Consider the following 26,012-nt stretch of genomic DNA (forward strand, 5'->3'; position numbering starts at 1 on the left):
ATCCTATGGTCTTCTTGGTTGGTTGTAATTAATTACAAAGCAATACTGTCCTTCCATTTCCCTATATATAATGCATGATTTATTGAAGAAGTGATGCATAATTCATTGTTTACAAAAACTAGACAGGTGACCATTGTATGGTTTGAGTCCAATTTGGTTTCGCAAATGAGATAATAAAGGGGAGTTTGCATCTCTTTCCAGACCAGCCTTCATGGAATACTGAAGGGCAGCTGCAGCACTCGGATGCTGAGGACCAGGCAAGGCCCAATGTCTAATATATGAAATCTGAACTGAAAGGTGAGCATATTTTAAAACAGGTCCACTGACTTGTGAGTAATTTATTTCATCCAGAAATTGCCATAGGCGCTGAATCCTAAGGTGAGATCACCTGGAGTGGAAAGATCAAACATACTGGCCTCTTGACTCTGCTTTGGAGTGAAACGTGTAACATATCTGTAAGAGCTACCCTGTAGATACCAAGAACCATCATCTAACAAGTTTCAGACACTTGTGTCTGCTGCAGTAATGTAAACTACCCACTTAATCTTATTGTCTGCTAGCAGCTTTGCAAGTTCAGAGCTTCTTGAGTATGTCCTTGATCCGAGTGACTTCAGGGGATCATATTTTTCTCTGCAACACAGCTCTAACTAAAACATTGGAGACAGTTGTCATGCAGAAAGTCTTCAAAATCACCAATTCATCAAGACACAATAAACTGCAGATTATCCAGCTAGGAAATTCTTCACTTAAGGTCTATTATGTAGTTAATGCAACGTTTATTGTGCGGCTTCTGTGGTTAGGTTTGCTCTGCAGAAGGCCTTAAAATTATCATGTCCACCCTATGCACTATTTTTATATTTGTTTTTAATGTATCTGGTTACTGTACTTTTACACAACTTCTCCATCATACTGTGGGAAAGAAAACCTTAAAAGATCCAAAGCAAATTAGTTAAAAGAGACAAACACTTTATTGGAAAAATTTCATAAAAATGAAGAAAACCAGATAAGAGGATCAAATGCTACTGAAAACTGATCTAGAGAAGCACTGGAAAAAGGTGTTCAATGTTATACCATGGATGACTATAAAAAAAATTGAAAAAGGTGTTAACTATGCTGTTGCCTGAGACATAGGCTTCATGAATGTCTCATGAGTGATTAGCCCTGGGTAAAAACTGGTGGTTAAACTCACTGAAAGTTTTTTATTTCAGACTTGAAAACTTTTTGACAGTGAAAAATCTTTAGTTCGGTCCGCGTGCGTTAGGAGACAAGGGTCCCACAAGATTGGACACATTGTCCGAGTGGCCATCTTTGATTGGGCCCTAGATTTGACAAGGCTTCTGTTGTCCCATCTGAGGTTGATGCCTTGGAGGCTGAGAGGCTAGATTTACTGTGTCTATGTGTTGAATTCACTAGTTTAGTTTCATGTTGCTACTCTTGAACTGCCAATGGCATTTCATCTCCCTTGAGTGCAAATATATAATGTAGATACATTGTTTAAGTTTTCTGGAGATTCTGTTTGCTAACATCCTTAGGTGGACAGTTGTAACTAGGGTGGTAGCCAGTAGCAGTGTAGTGTTGGTATTTAGCACAAATAAATGCGATATTTCCCATTAGAAGAAGGCTTGGCGCTGTTATTGAAGAACGCACACATTTACACTACTGCTTCCTAGTGAGGCCGCAGTAGCTGTCTAACAGTCCAAGAGGGTTTCCACTCATTCAGTCCACCTTTTTACAGCCATATGTGGTGTTTCTAGAGCTGTGAAAACTCTGTTCTGTCCTCTAACCTCTTCAGCGCTGCGCGGATTCCCGCGCGGTGCTGAAAGTTCTGAGCGCGGGCGGGGCCATGACGGAACGGTTCCGTCATAAGCACAGCCCAACCGACGTGCATGACGGAACCGTTCCGTCATCGGCGTCGAAGAGGCTAAGGATTCTCTATTTCTTACTGGAATGTTTCCAACAGGCTTAGCAGTGGCCATGCATAAAATGTAATGGGCTTTTTCATGCTTCCTTAGCTGGATTTGGGATTTTGGATTCCCTGGTTTCTCGCTCACTGATTTGATTATTTTGTTTTCAAGATTTTGCCATGCCACAGCTGTTAGTATTTCTTCGGTATGTCCTCCTAAGCAATGAAGGAAGCGAGGATGAAGCAGATTTAGACATAATGTTGAAGTTACTTTAGTTAATCCTCATGACGGTTAGATTCCTATTACCCATTTCATTTAGGCCTTTGTAGCTGCCGACCAGGATAGCCGTGGTATTCTTCTCAGTTTTTAGGAGAGATCCCTACACAGCGATCACTGTGGTCCAGTATATTGGTAATTGTACGTGGCTATAATTACATTGGAGTAGGTTTAGAAGGGCCTTGCTACCATACCATTGTGACAGGTTGCCACACTTCATCTCAGCCTCGTTGCTTGGACTCAAAATAATAAATTGCTCTGAGGGTGATCTGACTTTTATAGGTGGAAATTCCATCGACATGTTTGGTTAATTAGATGATGAATTAAGACTCAAAGTTTAGGATCATAGGCTAAAAAATATCCTGTTTATTGCATACTGTATCCGATTTCCCCTTTTTTTATTCAACAATTTTTTTGTTCATCCACACAGTCTCTTCGTGTGATCCCTGGAGCACACAGCGGGCCATATGTAGGTACATTTTATTTACCGATTCATAAATACCGAATTTACCGAATCGGTATTTATGAATCGGTAAGTTATATTTAGGTAATATTCGGTAATCATGAATCGGAATTTACCGAATCGGTAAATACCGAATCGGTATTTACCGAATCGGAAATTCAAATACACATGACTTGATGAATCAGCCAATCCTGTGCAAACTAAACCCCACCCAACCAGGAAGTGGCCACACCCAGGCAGGTGCACACAATCAACAGACTCTGGAGAGGCTGGGAGTGCAGAGGAGAGGAACAGAGCAACTGCCTGATTCAGCACAGGAAACTGACACAATGGCCAGCCAGGACACAGAGAGGGATGGAGGGGAGAGGAAGAGAAAGCTGAAATTCAGCCAAAAGTAACTGCAGGTACTGGTGGAGGAGGTGGTAAAGCAGCACCAGAAGCTTTTTGGGAAACAGTCACTGCAAGTGCCTGAATCAGAGAAATGGAAAATCTGGCTGGGAATCCAGGCGCAGGTGAATTCCATGGGAGTGACCCCCCGGGACATTGATGTCCTCAAGAAGCGGTGGTACGACATCCGTATCATCACAAAGAGGAAGATGGCAGAATTGAAAAAAGAGGCCAGCCGGACAGGAGGTGGACGCAACAGGGCACCAGCCCTGACAGAACTGGAGGAGCTTGTGGAGACCACAATTGAGCCAGAAAGCATCGTGGGGATTGGGGATGCTGACAGCTCCGGCAGAGCCGCCACCAAACAAGGTAAGACGCTTGCACAGCAATGTGGCCCCCCCTACCCCTATCCCAACTCCCCAAATGGGCAATGAGAATCCCACTCCAGTACAGGTGTTAGTGCATACTAGCAATGCATCATGGGAGATGTAGTCCCTGAAACACCAAACATGATACGAATAACACAGAATAACAAGGCATGTTACACACAGTAGCGAGAAGCAAGCAGAGGACAATGAGATACTGTTTCAGAAATGTATTGTGATGCCAGCAATTCTATGCTTCAGGTACACTTAGCTGATGTTGCATTTCTGTCCACAGGCACTACTGCGCACAGAACTGCACATGAGAAGGGAGAGAGGGCACACCACAAGGACAGCGCGGAGAAGGCCACCACCAGTTCTGGCCAGGGAACAGCACCACAGGCAGCCTCACCACCACAGCCAGCATCGCCACCCCAGCCAGCATCGCCACTCCTGCTGGAGTCACCACCATCATCACCACCTGCATTGCACAGGTCGAGGAGGCGTGCTGCTGCCAGGTTGTATGTATCAGAGTCATCATCTGAAGACTCGAGGGGGGCGGAAACGTCCACTGTGCCCCTGGATGTTACCCATGCCAGTGTGCCCTCAGCCTCTGAGGGAGCACACACAGGTGGCAGACGGCGCCGCAGGGCTCGGCTGCAAAGTCCACCTCCCCAAGGGGAGTGCCATGGAGTCTCCTCAGAGCTTGAGGCCACCATGGTAAAAATTCAACGCATACAGGCAAGGGCAATGATGTCCGTACAGCGCCAAATGCGTGGCCTCAATGACACATTTGTTAACATTGACAGGGGCATCAGCGCCATGGCAGAGGGAATGGTTGAGATGGCTGCGGGCATGCGGGACATGTCCCAGTCCGTCATGCTGCTGTGCTCGAAGTTTGATGAGGACAGGGCAGCACGGCGCCGGGGACATCAGAGGAAAGACCAGAACACAAGGGCAGTGAACCGGCTGGCAACTGCCACTTCGCTGCTCTGCAGGCGCTCGGTGGCAATGCAGGAGGGCCTTGCGCACTGCAGCACAGACGTGTCAAGGGGGATGGTGAGGGTCACCAGTGCACTCGAAGTGCTGCTCACCAGCCAGTCTGCCACAACTGGCGCTGTGGATGCTGGGGACAGCGAAGATACGACCAGCAGGAGCAGCCTAACCCCCCCTGTCCCAGACACACGGAGGAGCAGCAGGCGGCAAGGTGCTGCCACTGGTCCCACAGCCAGTGAGGACGCTCACTCAATGCCATCCCGCACTGGAGCGCGTGGGCGCAAACACTAATGCGTCAAGAAATACCATGACACTATTGGGTGAAGTAACCCTTGACTCACAAATGTTTATTACACAATATTGATGGGACAGGTTTTCCTTTGTGTTGTGGCGTAGTGCCGCATGATTAAACTACGTTATGGCATTGCACTACTGGCTGTGTCCCCTTACTCACTCAGAAATAGTTGCATGTGATCTCTGCCCGTCTCACTCTCCCATCTGTTGCTGTTGCCACTCCTGCTGCGTTGGCCTCTGGCTGTGCAGAATCATCATCATTGTCCTCAAAATATGTCATTTCGACCTCTGTACCTCTCTTTGTGGCAAGGTTGTGCAGCATAGCACAAGTGGCAATGATCTTGCAGCAGATGATGGGTGTGTACTGGCGTGCACCTCCGCTTTTATGGAGGCAGCGGAACCTGCTTTTCAATAGTCCAAACGTGCGCTCCACCACATTGCGTGTAGATTTGTGTGCCACATTATATCGTCTCTCACTCAGGGTTGATGGGTGTAGGTAGGGAGTGAGGATGAATGACCGCACTGTCGCCTAGGTGAGTAAGAGGGAACCATCAGTCACATGCCTCAATACACTATAAGTTGCACTTAGTATTAGGGAACGTCACTGTTACTTACCTAGCAGGTATCCGTCTCCAAATTTTCCGGCAAGCAGTTGTGTGTAGATCCCACTGTTCTGGAAGATGAAGGAGTCGTGGGTGCTCCCAGGAAACTTCGCTACGATATCAGTGATGATGTTTCCTGCATCGCAGATTACCTGCACATTGATGGAGTGGGTGGACTTTCTGTTCCTGTAGATGTGCTCAGTGGCTGCAGGTGGGCAGATTGGAATGTGTGTGCCATCAATACAGCCTATGACATGTGGGAACTGTGCCATGTGGTAAAAGTCTGTCTTGGTCTTCTGCAGTTCAGCCTGTGTGTTTGGGAAGCTGATATAGTGGTGCATTCTCTGCATCATGGCATCCAGGAACTTCCTGAAGAAACGGGACAGGCAACTCTGGGATACACCGCCCACCGCAGCTATCACCCCCTGGTAACTGCCAGATGCAAGTAGATGTAGGCTGCAGAGCACCTGCACATGTGGTGGTATGGCATGCGCCCTTCTTGTTGGCTGGTCCAGGAGTGGGTGCAGGTCCCTTATCAGGTCCATGATGGTTTGTGGGTGTAGCCTGTACCTTTCATGTATCTCAGCCTCAGTCTGTTGAAAGAGTGTGATGCGCTGTCTGTAAATGCGTTCCTCACGTCTCCAAATCCTCAGACCTGCTGCCTGTAGACGTAGGCGCCTTGCAATCACATACAGAGTGGCCATGGTGTCCACGCTGTTGCATTTTGGGATTGCTTATATGCACTGTTGATGCTTACCACCTGCTTTCAATCTGTGTTAATTACCGACTCTTAATTACCGAATTTCATGGATTTCTTAAATACCGAATTTACCTACATCTCTTTTCTCTTTTTACCACTTCATATTTACCGATTCGGAAAATATGTATTCGGTAAATATGAATCGGTAATTTTGAATTCGGTAATTATGAATCGGTATTTACCGATTCATATTTACCGAAACCTTCTTTTTGGCCTCCTACATCTCAATTGACTAAATACCGGTCGGTAACGGGATATTTACCTACATGAGGCCCAGCATCTTGACTTTATCTATTTGTATTCATATCTTTGTTAAATTCATTAAATCATTTTAAGTAACAGCTACCAGAGCTCTTTGATTAATTCAACTTTTGAAATGAGTTTGCATATCTCAAGTGTACCCTAATGATGTAATTTCAATACCACTGTAAAACATTGTTGTGTACACACATTAATGCCCTGGATTATTGCACAATTCCTGTTTTGAATACATACACAGGGTTAGGGACATAGTAGAAAGTGTGGCTATGGTCAAGTGCGGGAGTGTGGAACTTAGAAAAAGACTTTTGGAATAAAGAGCGGGACGGTAAAGGATCTCCAGGTAGGTGACATGTCTCATAAGTAATTACCAAAACGAGGAAGAGGCAGGCCTGGTGGCAATGTTTTTAGGCTCTCTCAGCTTTCTCCTTCACTTGAGGACACATACGATTTTGGTGTTGAACAAAAATACTCTCTCTGCCCACCTGAGTACATCTGGCATTTTGATATAAATATTTAGAAAGAAAGGCTATGTTATGTTTAACACAAAAGCACTTCACAGACATTTAGCAAGATATATCTCAAATGCCTCAAGGTACATATACACTATAAATACATATATATTTACCTTAAAGCGAAGCACATGCTCTGTATGTTACATTTCAACAACAGATCTAAATCCCTGCTCTTATTTTCCTTCCTCTCTATTTTACCTCTTTTCTATCTATTCTATCACTTTATTCTTTACAGTGTAGATTTTGTATAGCTCTTAGCTGCTCTGTGAATGCCATCTAGCAGTGTGGACTACTATACAAGTAGCTTCAACGTACATATATTCTCACACTCTTTTCCACTTGGCAGAAACTGTGGAAACCTTGTATATAATATTCGCATTGTCATTTAGGTTTAGGTTCCCTTTGTCACTTGGGACACTATGCACAATTGTTGTTTTGATGTATAATGTTTACTCCTAACTTTATTGTTTAAAAAATCCATAAAATATACTACACTGGAATCGGTGTGTTAGTGGTTCCTTCGCGCTCTGTCATTATCTAATCCTCTATATTGGGAATGTGCTTATGTATCAAAACCTCATAGTATATTATTCCACAGGAACCATTGTTTTTCCTATATAAAACTATACATTTATGGCAACTTTATGCGGAAGAGGATAAAATAGCCTTGAAAGTAGCCATGAGTAATTATAAAATCGAGATTTTCCAAAGCAAAAGTGAAATGCTATGCTAGCGCTATTCTGGCTGCACCTAATAGCGCTAAAAGCATATTCAGAATAATGAATGCCCTCTCTAAACCAGACTGCCTTAAAAACAAGGTCACCACCACACAAGACACATGTGATAGTCTAGCTGTTTTCTTTGAGGAGAAAATCAGTAAAATCATTGATGGACTGGAAACTAGCCATACAGATCAATCAGTAGAGCATGGCCAGACTAGATCGGCTAAGATGTCATCACTGGTTCAGAGGAATGATTAAGTTGATAAGGATAAGATAGAGACTCTGGAACATTTTGAGACTCTAACAGAGGATGGCTTTAACAAGTTAGCCTTGAGTGTGTCCTCAGGGTCCACGCTGGATCCATTACCTTACCAAGTGTGGAAATAATTGAAGGAGGAACTCTTCCCACAACTCTGAAAGATATGCTGCCAATCCTTGAATAGTGGAGTAGTACCAACACTCTGGAAACAGGCAATAGTTACACCACTTTTGAAGAAACCTACCTTAGACCCCTGCCCACCAATAACTACAGGCCTATATCCCTTCTACCTTACCCAGTGAAAATAATAGAATGAATTATCTGAAAAAAACTCTCTTTCTTGAAACCAATTACAGATTGGAAGATGAGCAATTAGGCTTTCGACCGGTACATGGAACCAAAACCACCCTATTAACAGTTATGGATGAACTTCGAATGTGAGCAGACAAAGGACAATCAGTCATACTGATCCTACTGGACTTGTCAGCTGCATTCGATACGGTCAACCATAGAACTCTCATGAATAGGCTCATCGTAATTGGAGTGGGAGGTATGGTAGCAAAGTGGCTCTGTACCTACCCACCTTCCAATCTGAATTCAGAAACATTAAACACGGTGTCCCTCAGGGCTCAGCAATTAGTCCAATATTGTTTAATATCTAAATGAGCCCACTGATCTCAATCATCAAGTCATATAAAGTCAACCTAGTGAATTATGCTAATAACACACAACGTAATCTGTCTCTGGAAGGGAATAATTCAGTGTCACTCGATAGCTTCCACAAATGTATGCAAAAGACTGCAGGATGACTCAAAGATAATTCCATACAGTTTAACGTGACAAAACGGAGATCTTATGCTGCATGGCAAAGAAAATTCCTCTTCCCCTTGTGACCAATTTTTGGCCCATTTGCTCAGATAAACCCCCAATACCTTAGAGACAGTCCGTAATCTGGTTGCCGTTTTTGACCATAAACTGGGCCTAGAAGCCCAAGTGAATAAAACTACGGGAACTTGGTTTTCTAGAGCACTACGAAAGATTATTCCAATGCTCCCTGTCTTGGCTAGAGCCATGGTGGTAAGAAGTGTCATCCTGAGTCGATTAGATTACTGTAATGCTCTGTTATTAGATGTCCCAAACTTTTTGATTAAGAGACTCCAGAGAGTCCAAACAATGGCTGTAAAGCTGGCCTTAAACAGACCAGGTAGGTCATCGGCATCCAACTCTTTAAAGGAGCTCCAATGGCTCCCTTTAATGCAGAGGATACATTTCAAATCGGTCTGTAACGTGTTTAAGGCACTACACGGTGTTGGGCCTATCCCGCTACAAAACAAATTTAAATGGTATGCCTCGACAAGAAGCCTATGATCTTTATCAGCCAACCTGGTAAGCAAGTCCAGGTTTAAAACAGCGAGATTTGGAGATAAAGCTTTCAGCATTGAATGAGCTCAACTCTGGAATGAGCTCCCGCCAACCCTAAGACAGAAGAAGATCTATTACGGTTCAGAAAGAGATTTAAAACAAGGCTCTTTCCAGAGGAGTAAATGAGATCGCAGGATGATACCCAGCAATTACTACTTTTCCAGGAATGTGTGTCAGTAGTTGTAATCACGTAATACAGTGCCAGGATATCCGTGGGGTGACAGTGGGCTTTATAAATAGACATCACATAACATAACATACAAGTAGCTTCAATTTACATATAATTCTCACACCCTTTTCCACTTGGCGGAATGAGTGATCTCTTTGGTACTGTTACGTCTAGGGTTCCATTCACAAATCAAATAGCTTTCCCTTTGATAATATCCCTTTCTTCTCATTTTTGCCATTTTACCAGATGGATTTGGTATTGTGTAAGTGCTTATCACTTTGTTGTTGACTGTGTTTTTTTCTTAGGGTACAATATTTATTCATATTGAAATATGCCCCGGTCAATAAATTCGGCTGTAAAAAGATCTGTAGAGTTTGGGAAGATTGCATTGTCATATCTGGATTGAGGTGGAAGTTGCCATCAAAAAATAGAATGTTATCTCATTAGGAGAGGAGATATTCAAAAAGGGAAAGTATTTAGGGCCTCATTACAATGCGGGTCAGACCAAAATCTGTGGTCCTGTCGGAAGCGTCGAACCGCAACAATGTCACAGGCAGTGGTCGGTCCAACCGCCAGAATACGATGCATGCATCCAGTACTCCGACCGACCACTGAAAGACGGCTGTCTCTAATAGCCCTTCTCCAACCGCCAAGTTTGTGGTCAGAGAGAAACAGCAGCCATAGAACTGTACATGTGGGGTTCTGATGACCTGAACGTGATGGTCCAACTGCCTGGCTCAAGTTTTCAGAAATGAATGATTTGGGGTGCATACTCCCCCAAATCTGCTCTTCTCCATCAGTCTCTGCCGTGGATCCCTTCCTGCAGGTCCCCCCTACACCTGGGCATCTGAACCCCGATGTCTGCGATCCTGTGGGTGTCAGATTCCAGGAGCGGTCCTCAGTGGTATGTATCCACATTGACTGAACTGTGCACATTCTGATACACTCCAGCAATATTTCATGCATGTGTGTACAATTGCACATGTTTTCTGTGCATTTGTACCCATTTGCAACTATATCTTCAGGGGTATATCCTCCGTCGTAGCAGCGACCACCGCTGTAGCAGTGATTGCATCGTAATATGGTGGGAGGTAGCTTTACGGCATCAGCGGTTGGAATCGGACTGCGGCCACGAAAGTCAGATGGGTGAACCGACCGGCATCGCTATGAGGCCCTTAGTGCTTTCAGGGAGATGGTCATATATTAGCCTCAATTGGAGCTTTTACCAGCTTTGTTGGAGCAGTCATGTGGCCAGAGAATGGAAAAAGTATACATGAGGTTGATTGCACAATAGGACACTGCTTAACAGCTGTATTGTTCTTAGAAAGTGTAAAATCCTTGCATCTGTCCTATGTATGAATTTGGAGCTTAATTTTACGTAAGAGTTTCAAGAATATTTGCAGTGTGGAAATGCAGAATGATGAAAGAGTGTATATATCTGTCTTTCTCTGCACAAAGTGGGTGCACATCCATTATATCGAGAAGGGAATGGGAATACCATCTAAAATATTGAGGACAAAAATATTGACAGGTAAGTATGTATAGATTTTTTATATCTACCTCCACATCAGTGTCCCTTGATGATATATATATCATCAAAGAACACTGATGTGGAGTTAAGCATAGTAAAACTATACTTTCCTGTATGCACTCACCTTTCCATATTTTGGGCCTTGATATTTTGGCTATGATATTAAAGTGTCACAAAATTCGCTACTCGATTATCGCAACTAAAATCCATTGATTTATTTTAAAAATTTGAGATACATTTCCTAATACTTGATACTGAATTAATCCAGGTGAATTTTCCTGCGGTGTACCTTATGTATTGATTGGTTGACATGTCAAGTTAATGTTCTTTGATTTATTTTCTGAGTTTGGCAGTAATACTTACATTGATTTTCTGCTTTCTGGAATTGAGTAATCACTTGCAGCCATTGTGGAAAATGTTGCTGTAAAAAGTATAAGCAGAAGGTCAGGTACATATATAGAATAGGTAAATGATACAGAGAATATTCATTGTGATGTAGAAACTGCATATTGCATTCTTTGACATGATTGTAGCAGTTAGTCAACACATCACTCCCATATTCCCTTGATGAGCTTGTTTCAACAGAAGTTTGTCACTGACAAAATATTTAGAAAGCTTCATTGAGCTACTAAAGGTGTACATGTTGAAATGTAAAGTTCTCTGTAAGCCATTTCCAATCAACATAAACTTAAAAATTATCTTTTACTCAGAAGGTCTGATTCACAAATTGCACTTTTGAGTAAATTTACACTTTTGGGTAGGCCTGGTCAAAAATGTTATTTACACTGGAGTAATCAGAGAAAGTTCATTAATTTCATGTTACTCTTTTGAGGCGACATTGCTGAAAATTATGCAATTGCGCTAGTTTGCATAATTATGAGTAATTTGGAACAAAAGTCCTACTGCAGGAGCATTTAGGTTCACAAGCGTGAGCGGCTGCTGCTGTTCGTGTTCTGTAGTATTTAGCGATATTTTCTTACCGCTAAATGCATCCTAATGTAAAATTTGGATGCAAAGGTGCATTTTGTCCTAAGAAAATTGCAATAAATGCAGGATTACTCTCCACATATTTTTACTTCTTTTGACGCACTTTTGTTGAAATTTCATGTAATTATGCTACAGTAAATTATGCAAGTTATGCCCACCCTTACTGTTGAGTAAGTTTACTACATTTAGTTATTTACAAACTACGCTTTTGTAGTAACTCACACTTTTGTAGTAAGTCCAGCACTACCCATGGCCAACCACTGCTACTGCAACACACTCCCGTCAAAAATAATGGAGGTACAGACTTGAAATAAACCCCCAAAGGATTGAAATAAAATCCCTAAGGAATTTATCTTACACTAATTTACATTGTTTAATTTAGTTTACAATATGAATAAATACAAATTAATATTAAAAAACAGTGCATATTCATTATTTAATTATAAAATACTTAATAACATATCTTCTATGATAGATTTTTCATATTTTTTTATTTTTTATTCATGTCTTATTTATTTATTGTCACATTGGGTAATAAAAATCCATCAACAACAATGCAGACAGTAAAAGACAAATGTACAATAAATATGATCACAAACTTTTAAAATAAACAAGAAACCAATGAGAGTTTTTGATCAACTTCTACGCTGCAAAATCCAACAGCAAACGTAGCATAAGTACTAAAACACAAGTTTACAATATATATGTGTTGAGATATCTAAAATACAGAGTAAAATTGATTTTGAAAAAAACTGCCTTCTGGCTGACCACTAAAATGCAAGATGAGCTGATATTACATAATAATAAAATGCTTCTTCCTGCACCAAACTGATTCCAAATATTTGGCCATGGAACAAATATCACGTCGGCTAGTGTCATATTTACAATCCTACAAGCATCTTTATATAACTTTATTCTCAACAATCTGCAAAGGGGGACAAACCATCTAGATCTCTGTTTTCGATAGGCAGAGCAAAAAAAACCAGGATATAATCCTCACTTTCCTCAGTTAAGGTACAAGTGGGACAATTCTTTGAGGTAATAGCTTCCGGCTTTCATTTGTTAGTAAAATAGGCCAATTATAGAATTCCCAGCCTCAGTTTAATGTACAAAGCTCTTGTTTTTGCTGGAGTAATATAATCCATAAATTCTTCAAATCTAGGATCAAATTTAATCAATAGGAAAATGCTAGTCAACCAGCCCATTGTTGAAAATATTTGCCAACACTCCCACTCACAAGTTCAGAATCAGTTTCTAGCACTGAAATGTGAAGATTTGGTAGTAGAACAGTATTGTGCCAGATTTCTCTCAATCCCAATGATGTCAAGGTAAGTTTGATGTGTTCAAGCCAGAGGATATTAGATGGACAAGGACTGTGTAGAATATCTTTAAGCACACTTTATATGGTTCTAGGTCTTTTGTGGACCAGATGCGAAGCCAGCAAAGAACTGGTTTAAGCTTTAAAAGAACTCCTATTGGCTTGATAGCCAGATCTACTCTTAGCAGTATTAGGGGTGTGCTATTAGATAAGCTCAACAGGAATCTAATAAAAATTATCTTCTGCAGCCCTCAATGTGCGTTCGCTAGAATGATCCCAAAGTTCTGGGCTGGATAGGGCGGCCAACACTGCCTAAGCCATATACATTCCAATAAAAACGCTCTTAATGATCGTTGAGTGCTGAGACTGTGAGACTGTGGGAGTCTGACCCTAGGTAATCAAATTCAGATATTCTCTGCAAATTTACTGGAAAAAATTGAAGTTTTGCCCCAATATCCTTATGTGGGTTTTTTACCATGTATTTCGTTGAGAGAGTTAATCTGCAAACCATGTATGGTACAATAAGTAGCAAACCTCTTTAATATAGTCTGCAACTCTTTTGGTGTTTTTGAAACCAAAAGTGTCTCCACCGCATACATAAGGGCAGGTGTTTTTAGGCCAGCTATTCATGAGGAATAGTTCTCACAGCCAATTAAACAGCTAACACAGCCATTTAGAAACAAAAAGAAAGGAGTAGGGACAAACACACCGTCCTGCTGCACCCCTTTGTGAATGGCAATTGACTTAGCCACTTCCCTATTCATACCCCAGTGCACTTGGGCATAAACGTTTAAATATAATCAAAAAATATGTCCAACAGAACAAGTGGAATACCCATCTCCCCCAGGGTTTTCAATAGCATCTCTCTCTCTGCAGCATGTCAAAGGCAGCCTTTAAACTAACAAAAACTACATAAAGGTTGCTTCTCTTCATTGCTCTTTCTTTCCACCTAATTGTAAGGAACCTGAAGTCCTTGCCCTGTCAAACCCCACTTTGAAATGGTTTAGAACCACACTTTCTTCAATCCAGATGGTCAGTTAATCTAAAACCAATTTGCAAAAATAATTCTGAATATTATCAATACGTCTAATTGAATGAAAATTAGAAAAAGAAGTGCGCCTTTTTTAAAGAAATTGGGATTATTTCTGCTCCGATCCTCGAGAATGTAACAAGGGCTGCGGCATCCATGGCATTGAAAGGGCGTTAATATAAGGAGCCCAAACTGCAGGCTCTGAGCAAAACAAATCAGATGAAATTTTATCTAAGCCTTTTTTCTGTGCACAGATTGCAGAATAGGTTTCCTCCAAGGGAAAATAAAAAATATAGGTATTACACCCATTACAATCTTCTACAATATGGTTACAGGTAGACCATGTCTCCACATTTGAGGGGGCGTCTTATCCTTCATGACCATTCCCACCTGGGGAGTTTTATAAAATTCTGAAAATAGGTTACCCAATATTGTGATGGAATAGGAGTCTTAGGCTACATGCTGGTATTTTGCCCTCTACGCACCACTATATGCCAGAATAATCTGGCATTTTTTTATCTGGAGGCTTCCAGCAAATCTTCCCACTGGCCTGTTTCCTATGCAATTTTGGCCTCTTTCAATTTATTTTTGTAAGCGGACCTAGCCATCTGTATGTGCAATTTATCTCATTGTTTTATAGATTTGAATAACTCTTTTTTGCTATTCTACAATCATTGTTTAACCATGAATTGGTCCCTGAAGTCTTGATGTCTTTCTTATTTTCCACTCTAGTAAAAAGGTGTTTTATCCCTTCAAAACCAATTGCATGGGCCTTCAGGATAAGATGGTATTATCCAAATTCTGGTTGGGGAAAAGAAGTGTTGGTATTAGACAATTATACATTGCCCCACAACTGATGGACATTTAATACCTTTTTCCTATCTTATGCTGCTTCTATTGTTGAGGCTTATTACAACTTTGGCAGTCCTGCAGTGGATGGTGCAACATGCTGTCCGCTGTAGGACTGTCAAAGCCGTGGTGCGACCACCCACCAGATTAGGAGTTAAATCCTGGTCTGGCAGGCAGTGCTGCAGTGGTCCGACAGCGGCAGTCTGTTAGGCTCATAGAAGAGCCCAACATTCAGACTGCCGCTGTCAGACCACAGAGTGCACCTTCCTATATGGTGTGGCATACATACCCCACCGTGCAGAAACATGAGGGTGCAAATACAAGGAGGCACTACATGTGCCTCCCTGCATGCACCCCCAGGCCCCGGAGCAGCAGGGGGCCCTATTAGGACTCACTTTGTTGCCTCTCTACCACCCTGTTCATGGCAAGCTCACCGCCATCAACGGAGCAGTGGAAAACCAACTCATAAGATGCTCTGCAGTGCTAGAACAACACCACCAGCATATTACTGCTCCTTGACCGCTGCGTGACTGCTGCAGAATCATGTATCCCTGGCGGTCGTAGAGTTCCTGTGACAGTCTGACCACCACACTCATAATACTGCAGGGGGCCGCAGTGTGGCAGTGATCGGACTGCCACCACAGGTTCGGCAGTCCTATAGACCGCCAAACTCGTAATAAAGCCCTATATTTCCCCTCTTGTGTTGCTAGGAATGATAGGTCTTGAATGATATTGCCAGTCACAATTAAAGCCAGAGGGTCGTGATCACTCTTGGTCGTAGGGATCACGACCATATCTATTAACATGTCCCGCAACCATAACAACCATAGATCTATAACTTCTATAATTTACCCTTTTGAAGGTAGGGTTGGCATTGATATCTGAAGTGGAGCGCCCATTACATGCACGTATGCCGTTCTAGAATGAAACTAGCACTGGAGCTAAGTTGTTTTCTAGGGAAAGCTATTAGTTCTGGGACACCCCAAAACACGTCCACTTCTCTGGTCAGGTCCCTAAGTGGCAAAGCTGATTTATACGTTATATTAAAATCACTTAGAGATTCTATAAATTCAGCTAGAATTTTAAGTATTCCAATTCTGCGGATTTAAACCTACTTCTATTTCTATATATTTTTAGGAGTAACTTGGCTCAAAAGTCCTACCACAGGAGCATTTATCTTAGCAAGAGTGAGCGGCTGCTGGCTCTTGCTATTCGCGTTCTGTTGCATTTACCGCTATTTTCGTTGTGCAAAATGCATCCTCATGTACATTTCAAATGCATAGGTGCATTTTGCACTAAGAAAATAGCGCTAAATGCTTGGTTATGCTCCCCGCATATTTCCATGTAATGTTGTGGAATTTTAATGTAATTTCAAGTAATAACCCTACAGCATGTTACTCGAGTTATACCCACCCCTACTTTTGAGTACGTTTCCTGCATTCAGGTATTCACAACCTGCACTTCTGTAGTAACCTACACCTTTGTAGTACCTAGCACTTTGTAGTAAGTCCAGCACTACCTATGGCCAACCGCTGGTACTGCAACACCCTCCCATCGAAAACAGTTGTGGTAGGGATTTAAAATAAAACCCCAAAGGATTCAAATCAAACCAGAAAAGAAGTTATGTTAAATTCAAATATTTAAATAGTTGACAGTATGAATAAATATAAATGAATATAAAAAGAATATACAAATAGTACACATTTGTTATTACATTATAAAATACTTAACCTTTTCTCCCTGCTAGGTTATTAAATATTTTCTAATTAAATAATAATTATGTGGAGGAGGAGCCTAGCGCGCATCCAAGATGGTCGCGTGAGCACAGGGCTCCCCGGACCCTCGCTGCTCCTCGGAATTTATCCTGAGATTATCCTGATATAGTTTACGGAATCTGGAAGATGAAGGCTGGCTGAACACGGATCTCCTTTCAGAAATCGAATCGGACCTGGGAATCCTGATTTATCGTGGTCTGAACTTTTGGGACCCACCCGACGGCGGTGCCCGGTGTGAGGGCGAACTGTGGAGCCGGGGTGTAATTGAACAACAGCGGCTACAGCGCTGTGCCAGTGGTCGCTCCATCACTTTCGGTTTCACTTTTGGACTTTGAAGGGGCTGGACGGCGGAATCGCTTGGTGTGGCTGGGTGTTTCCTAGGCCTCTGCGTGAGGCCTTTGTCTCCGCCTGCTACTAGTGTGCCCATCGCATTTGGTCCCCTCACACCGCTATATTGCGGACTCTGGTGAGGCGCCCGTCTGCGGTGCCGGTGCCCATTCGACCCTTGCTCGGCGGTCCCCTTCGGTGAGCGTGGCCCAAATGGGGGGCAAGGGGGGCCCCGAGGGGCGCAAGACTAAAGCTTCCCTCCGCGGGAGACCGGTCCAGGCGAACAACATGGACCGCTACACTCATGGCAGAGGGTCCCCTGGAGCGGCCGGCGCCCCCCCAGACGCCGCCGGTGGTGGCACGTCCGTCTCTCCGGAGCTGTCCCTGCAGGACATCATGGGCGCCATTGATGGCATCAGGGAGACCATCGCCACGCAGTACGAGGCCTTGGCCCGTAAAATCGACACGGTGGCAATCGATGTCACATTAATTCGGGCGGATCTCTCTAAAACCAACGAGAGGGTTCAAGCGCTCGATGTGCGGACTTCTACCCTTGGTGCGGATGTGTTGGACCTGCAGACCACTCTTGGCGACATCAAGATGGCTAACGATCAGATGGCCCGGCGGCTGGAGGACTTCGAGGGACGAGCCCGACGCAATAACATCCGTGTCATAGGCGTACCGGAGTCCTCCGACAACCGCCCGGTTGACCTCCTGGTTGAGGAACTCATCCTCCAACAGCTGGCCCCCGCTGGCCTAAGTAAGTTCTTTGCCGTGGAGCGGGCCCATCGAGTTCCGGGCGGTCGACCGCGGCCGGGGGCCCCCCCCCGAGGCCTATTGTAGCCAAACTTTTCCACTATAGAGACCGAGATGCGATTCTGCAGGCCTCACGGGTCCACGGCCCGGTTCGTCATGAGAACTCGTCAATTAACTTTTATCCGGACTTCACCCAACTTGTCCAGAAACAGCGGATGGGTTTCCAGGGGGTGAAGCGTCGTCTCCGTGACCTGGGCCTTAAGTACTCTATGCTTTACCCCGCAAAACTTCGAGTGGAACATGAGGGTCGGACTGCCTTTTTTGACTCTCCCGCGACTGTGAGTGACTGGCTGGACTCGCTTCCGGACAGGGGTGACCGGTCTGGGCCCTCTGCCGGTACCGAAGGTCACGGGTCCCCTTTGGAGTGACTTTTGGTCCTTGACTTTGCCATTTTGCACTGTTCGGTTGGGTTTTACTTCTTTTGTTCATTTTGTCTCACTATGACCTGTGTGGGGGGCGGGCGGGGACGGGTCCCTTTCCTCCTCCGGGGTCTTTCCGTAGAATGGGGTTAGTAGGGCGACAGGCACACTGCAAGTTGGGGTGGTTTTTTGGACCGCAGGGGTGCAGGGTGGGGGGAGTTGGATTTGGGGGGGGGGTGGGGGGTGGGAGGAGTTGTTTTGATGTGTGCTTTTTGTTTTCAGGGCGAGGTATTGATTTTTGTCCAGTGTCGGGGGCTGTGCTACTGGCTGGGGGACCTTTGATCTACTGGAGGGGATGGGGGGGGACGGGTTGAGGTTGATGTCATGGAACGTCAATGGGTTGGGGGACCGTATCAAGCGGGGTGTTGTGCTGCAGTATTTGCGTCGTCTGGCTCCTGATGTGGTGTTTTTACAGGAGACGCATCTGGTTGGTAATGTTTGTCATGCAATGAACAGGGGGGGATACCGCCTCGTGGCTCATTCTGGTTTCACCACAGGTTCTAGAGGGGTGGGCATTCTCCTGCGATCCTCACTTCCGTTAGAGATCACCAGGGTAGTCTCGGATGATAGAGGGCGCTATGTGGGTCTGACTGGGAGGTGGGAGGGGCAGTCCCTTTCCTTGGTCTCAGTTTACGTCCCCCCGGGCCTCCAGAACTCCACCTTTTCGGACTTGGGTCGAATGCTGCTTGAACTTCCCGACAGTCTTTTGCTTATGGGCGGGGACTTCAATTCGGTGCTTTCGGGTGACCTGGATCGTCACCCGCCCAGGGCCCTCCCCGCTGCCCAGGCATGGCTCGGCGGACTATTGGAGACCTTCGGTCTGGTAGATAGTTGGAGATTGATGCATCCGACACAATGTCAGTACACCTTTCAATCTGGGGCGCATGGGAGTCTTTCCAGATTAGACTATTTCCTTATGCCCGCGGCCCAGACTGCTCGGATTCGAGAGGTTAGGCACCTGGCGCGGGGTATCTCTGATCATTCCCCGCTGTGGCTGCTCTTTGACACCGGGTCGCGGTCTGCAGGACGGATCGCTCCCATTAACCCTTGGTACCTGCGAGACCCTACAACTCGCGACAGCTTGGTCAAGTCGATTGACCAATATTTCCTTGAAAACGAGGGGTCGGTGTCGTCCGCAATGTCCCTGTGGGAAGCCTTTAAAACCGTGCTCCGCGGACACGCCCTCTCCCAGATAGTGGTGGCTAAGAAGATCAAGAGTGAGGCAGTGGTGAAGCTGGAGACTGACATCTCGGGGCTGGAGTCGGCCTTGGAGGCGGGTGTCACTCCGGACGGGCTCCATGCCCTCAGCTTGAAGCAGTTTGAATACAGGTCTCTTGTTACTGATGCTGCCAAGACTATGTATAGGGAGCAGCAGGGTAGATTGTATGACGCCGGGGACAAGGCGGGTAAATTGATTGCTTGGCTGGACAAGAAGGAGAGAGTGAATCGTGTGGTCCCGGAGCTTCGGGCCTCGGATGGAGCGTGTGTGACTGAGCCTGGTGAGATTGTGGAGTGTTTCGCTGACCACCTCCGGGCCGTGTACTCCCCGGTGACGGATAGGGATGAGGAAGACTCTCGCCTTCTGCTGCGGGATATTGCTTTGCCCGGCCTGTCCGTCGAGGACCGTGAACAGCTGGACACCCCCTTGTCCGTTGACGAGATTGCCACCGCGATTCGGTCCCTTCGCTCTGGCAAGGCTATGGGTCCCAACGGCCTGCCTATTGAGTTGTATAAGTTGCGCCCTGATAAAATCGCGCCTTTCCTCCGTCGTATGTTCCAGGAGTCCCTCGAGACGGGTTCCCTTCCCGCCGACCAGCGTCTGGCTACTATAGTCGTGATCCCCAAGGAAGGTAAGCCACGAGACCGCTGTGCCTCCTACAGGCCTATTTCTCTATTAAACGCCGAGCCTAAGATACTGGCTAAAGTCCTCGCCAATCGTTTGCTGAGCGTTATCTGTGATCTGATCCATCCTGATCAATGCGGCTTCATCCCTCATCGTAACACCGCTCTTAACCTGCGGCGTCTCCACGGCGCCCTCGCTAGGGCGGAGTACCTCTCCGAACCAGCCGTACTGGTTTCTTTGGATGCCACGATGGCCTTTGATACCATCGAGTGGCCATTCCTCTGGGCTGTCTTGACCAAATTTGGCTTTGGGGAGGGATTTCTTGGCTGGGTGAAGCTTCTTTACACTGGACCAATGGCTCAGGTGGTTGTCAATGGGCGGGTCTCCCGGCCTTTCGCTCTCGGTAGGGGTACGAGGCAGGGGTGCCCGTTGTCCCCTCTGCTCTTTGCTCTCGCCTTGGAACCGCTCGCTGCCTGGCTCCGCTGGGAGCCCTCGATCAGAGGGATCCGGTGGGCCCCGGGCTTCGAGGATCGGGTCTCGTTGTACGCGGATGATATTCTTTTGTATCTCACCTCGCCGCGGCAGTCGCTTAATGTTCTCTTTGATGTTCTTACTTCCTTTGGGAGAAATTCGGGTTTGACGATTAACTGGTCTAAATCCTGTGTCTATCCTATTTCTGGTGGCCCTCCTCTCTTGCCGCCTCGGCTTCCGATCCAACTATCTCTGTCCGGCTTTAAATACCTGGGGGTGTACGTCTCGTTGGACCCGGCGGTTCGCTATGAGCAGAACCTCCTGCTTCCACTTCGGCGTTTGAGGGAGGATACGGCTCGGTGGTGTAAGCTGCCCTTGTCCCCGCTTGGTCGCGCAGCACTGTTTAAAATGATGTCCCTTCCCAGATTCCTTTATGCACTTCAGAACTCCTTCGACGTCATTCCGGTGGCCTACTTTCGGGAGGTGGAGAGCCTGCAGAGGAGACTGGTGTGGGACGGGCGGGCGCGTATCGCTCTGGCAAAGCTTACTCTCCCCTGGTACGACGGGGGCATCGCGCTTCCCGACATTAGAAGGTACTATTGGGCCTCACAGCTATCGGCCATTAACCATGCCACGTATGCGCCTGGCTTGAACCCGGCGTATGAGATGGATAAATTCCTGCTTCCCGGCGGTGACTATAATAGAGCGCTTTACTCCCGCTCGGCTGGAAGGACCCTTACGGGCCCTACTAAGATTGCGGTAAGGATCTGGAAGGCGGCTAATGTAGCCATGGGCTGGAGTGAGCGCTTAACATGTGCCACTCCTTTATTTGCCTCCGACCGACTGGGAAGCCTCTGGAAAACGAAAGGCTTTGAGCGTTGGGACACGATCGGTATTAGCAGAGTGGGAGACCTATGGATCAAGGGTGCGGTTAAAACCTTCGCGGCGCTCCAGAGTGAATACGAGCTTACTGAAAGGGAGTTCTTCCGTTACGCCCAGGTTCGGCATGCCCTGCTCTCGGTCTTTGGGGTAGGGACCAAGGTCCCGGCTTCTTCGCCCCTCGAGGACCGCATACTCGATGGTCACGTGCCTGACAGCACTATCTCTCTAATTTATAAAAAACTTATTAATAATCGGGCTGACCTCTTGGTGCGTCTTCGGGAGGCATGGACGGGAGATGGGGTGGAGCTGGACGACGAGGACTGGCAGTCCGCACTGTCGTCCCCTAAGGAGGTGGCCATCCCGGCCCGTCTCCGTCTGGTCCAGCTGAAGATTCTCCACCGGGTTTACGTGACGGGTCCCCGTTTGGTTCCGATGGGATTTTCTGACGACGGGCTCTGTAAGCGGGGCTGTGGACTTAGTGCCACCTTTCTCCACATCCTTTGGGAGTGCCGCGAGGTGGCGGAATACTGGCGCCGGGTGCATGTGGTAATGGGACAAGTCACCGGGGTCGCTCTGTTGCCGGAGGTGCGTCGCTGTGTTCTGAATGTGTGGGAGCCCAATGATTATAACGCGGCCCAGACTCGGTGGGCGGCCCTGGGGAACATGATTGCCAAGAGAGATATAGCGCAGCTTTGGGGTTCCCAGCGGCCGCCCACCGTGTCTGTATGGAAGGAGAACATGGACTGGTGCATGTTCAGGGAGAAGACTGTGTATGTGGCTCGTGGTAAACCGGGGGCATGGGGTAGAATCTGGGGGCAATGGAATCAGTATCGGGGAAATATCTGTGCCCCCCCCCTGGTGGACACTTCCGAGGTTGCCTTGTCCCCCTGACCCTTGATGGTTCCTTGCGTATTTGGACTATCCGAGTGTAGACCTGGCTCTCCCGTGACCCCCCCCTGACCTCTTAGTCCTCCTTTCCCTTGACCGCCATCTGGTGGTCGGATGTAGGGTCCCCCTGCTGTAGTCTGACGCCCACTTTATGTCACTACGCCTCGCCTTTTGTTTTTAGTTGTTATTTATGGTAAATGTATGTATCCTGATTCCCTTAGGAGTATCCGGAGCTTCTGTAATGGGCTGGGGACCATGGGTCGGTTGATGACTTTAACACTGTGTGATCCGTTTTGATTCTAGCGGCCGGCCCTGGTGGTTGTAGGCCCATGCTTGTATCCTTTTTTCTGTTCAATAAAAACCTTTTAAAAAAAAAAAATAAAAAAATAATAATAATAATTATGTATCTAACTGGATTTCTGACTGGGGCCAAACCTTTCCCAAATACTAGTTAGGCCTCATACCACAGGATAGCATAAAATAGCATAACATAACATGTCATATGATATGACATGGTGTGACATGGCATGACGTAATATAAGAGTTCATTTGTAAAACACATGTTCACCATTATGATTGGTGTACTCCTATAACTCCAGTTCATCACTTTCAACTTTATTTTGGCTCAGAAGAACCAGAAAAGTGCAAGATACACATCTCACAATAAATTAAAAAAATAATAATAAAAATACATAGTTCGCAATAATGTACCTGGAATAAAATAAGTTAGGATCACAGTGTGTCAAGCAGGCAAATGAAAAGTGCGAAAGAGTGCCTCGATATTGGATGAGTCGTAGATGGCCAAACAATTCGAAACAGGAACAATGAACACTAGAAAAATGCATTATGCATCAAATGGAGCATCATTGCTGCCCAAGCAAGTTAAAAATACAAAAGGCATTAAGGTCTCATACATTACAAAACAATTAAAATCATTTAATTGCAGGAAAAAACACAAAAGGGTACCTTCAAGCTAGGTTATTCCCAGATGAGCAAAAACCTCAGACCGAAACTTACATATAAGTTCTACAATGGGTCCATTGTGCCATCCAGACAACTAGCATTGCAATCTATATTGGCGGCCCCCTCAGCACGCTAACTGCTGAAATATACTTAAAGTGAACAGTGCATAAAAAGAGGATTTACATCAAAATGTACAGCCCCAATTGAAGATGATCGGGGGGGGGGGGTTATGACCGCAGGGTGCGACATCCACAACTTGTCACCAATAAATATTATCTAGGGGCAGGATCTTAGTGCTTATTTAGATCCCTCCGTAAACAGGTCAGCTGTGGCGGATTGGCAGGGCAAGCAATCTGCTGGGGAAATACAGGCAGGAAGAGAGTAGTATAGGCTGGAGGAAATTTGGCAGCTGCGACACCTCACATTGTGGAAAGGCACATTCACTTCTTCAGTCCATGGGTCGTGGTTTAGACTGAACTACTGTTTGATATCCTGGGAGATGTGCACATGGGCAGAGGAGCTCACACACATGCCCAAGCCACTATCTGATCACGCACCAGTGAAGTTGAGGCTATTAATTCCTACCATGATTCCTGCTCCATACACATGGAGGTTCCAAGTGACGGCTCTACTGGAGGTCTGGGATGGGCTCAGATCAGCTATCATCAAATATTTTTTTTAAATGTTGGTTCTATATCCAGGATACCATATGAGAGACGTTCAAGGTGATGATTAGGAGAACATACATCAACACACAGGCAGGGTCCTAAAAACAATATGTACCCAACTTAACAAAAACTGAGAATGCCTTGCGCTCATTCAAACCTGTACACACGAGCAACCCAAGCCATACCACCCTAGCTGCCACCAGGGAGAACCTCACCAACCTTCACGACCAAGCAGCACAAGAGTTGCAGTTTTTATCCAAGCACCATGCAGCACGAGCATGTGGGGAGGGAGGTAGCCTTGGCTGAGGCTTGGCAGTGAAACTGCGAACGCCGGAGGGAGGGACCACATAGTAAAGATAAATACCCTGGAGGTGAGCGAACACTATGATGCTCCCTCAATACTAACAGCTTTCAAACACTTCTACCCTACCTTTACAGTACTTGAAATTCTTCTACAGCAGATGAGATTGGTACCTGTTTTGAAGATATGGGGCTAGTATAATGATTGAAGAGGTCAAAGAAAATATGAGCACTTTCCAAAATGGTAAGGCACCAGATTTGGACCGCTTGGCTGGAGAGTTCTATAAAGAGTTCACTGATCTCTTGGCCCCACACATGCACGCCAAGTATGAAGAGGCATATAGCAAACAGCAGTTACTCCCCTTCCTGTGGTAAGCTTCAAAATTGAATTTGTTGAAGCCTGAGAAAGCGCCTGAACATTGTGAGTCATACAGACCACTATCCCATATCAATATGGACACAAAAATATTAGCCAACATTCTAGAAACTCGGCTTCGACCATTACTTCTCAGATTGGTACTACCCGATCAGTCTGGGTTCATACCATCCAGGTCCACAGCACACCACTTGCGCAGCCTTTTTGCCTTGTTGCACCAACTGAATCCCTCCCTGCCAGCAGCAGCAGTCCTATTGGATGCTGCAAAAGGATTCAATTCCATCGACTGGCGATACATGTTTATGGTCATAACCCGTATGGGGACACCAACAGCATTCCTGCACTAGATGTGTCTCCTCTACACTGACCTAGCAGCCCGAATGTGTATTAATGGCCATACGTCTGAAGAATTCCACATAGGTAAGGGAACGTGAGAGGGGTGCCCCCCGTCACCCCTATTTTTTGCTTTAGCACTTGATCTGCTGGCCTTCATCACTCAGCAAAGACATGCTGCATCAGCAGTACATTTACGTTTGCACCCTCTTAGTATATCCCTATATGCGGATGACATGGTGCTGTATGTCAGGGACCCACCAGTGCACTTGTCACCTGTAATTTGGGAATACGTCCGGCTTGAACATTACTCGGTCAGAGCATCAACTGGTCGAATTCAGTTATATTCCCTCTAATGTCCAGCACTCCGGAGAGCGTTCTCGAGTGTTCGCTAATATGGAGCATGTGCCCTGTTAAATATTTGGGGATATAGGTTCACAGAGATCCCAAATAGGTAATCATATCTTACTACAGCAGCTTAATCTCAACCGTGGAAGATCAGGTCTCCAGGTGGACGTGGTTCCCACTGTCTTTGGTGGATAGGATTGCAATCATAACAAGCATTTGCAATGCAATAGGTCTCGCATTTGCGAGAGTTTGATCTATTGGCATTGTAAATGACAATGCCTTTTATTTATGTGTTTTGAAAGCTGCAAGCGGTGCATAACAACGCACATTTCTTATTTATAGTACTTGCTTACGAAAAGCACGGCTGGCAGTAAAAGAGGCGTAGTTACTGCCAGCCTTGCTTCTTGTAAGGGATCTAGATTAATTTACACTGTGTATACTTACTACTAACCTGCATTTTCAATGTACTGTCCAAATCTGTTAGTGATATAGCTGATCA

The 26,012-nt window shown here is 45.6% G+C and overlaps 2 protein-coding genes across 2 annotated transcripts in view; one reads left to right on the plus strand and one right to left on the minus strand.

Moving 5' to 3' along the window:
• Positions 1–26,012, minus strand: part of LOC146861401 (interleukin-18-like) — a 420,014-nt gene that overhangs the window by 379,157 nt on the left and 14,845 nt on the right. The window contains exon 2 of the mRNA XM_085645708.1: positions 11,284–11,341. Within this exon, the coding sequence (XP_085501834.1) occupies positions 11,284–11,327 (44 nt within the window). The 5' untranslated portion in view covers positions 11,328–11,341. The remainder of the gene's footprint in view (positions 1–11,283; positions 11,342–26,012) is intronic.
• On the plus strand, positions 2,606–4,816 carry LOC146861403 (uncharacterized). The gene is made up of 2 exons (XM_085645707.1): positions 2,606–3,399; positions 3,691–4,816. Exons 1-2 carry the CDS (start codon positions 3,165–3,167, stop codon positions 4,677–4,679), a joined length of 1,224 nt encoding a protein of 407 aa, XP_085501833.1. The 5' UTR covers positions 2,606–3,164; the 3' UTR covers positions 4,680–4,816.

Source organism: Triturus cristatus, chromosome 3_1 (assembly GCF_964204655.1).
Source record: "Triturus cristatus chromosome 3_1, aTriCri1.1, whole genome shotgun sequence".
In the NCBI taxonomy this organism is placed as follows: Eukaryota; Metazoa; Chordata; class Amphibia; order Caudata; family Salamandridae; genus Triturus; species Triturus cristatus.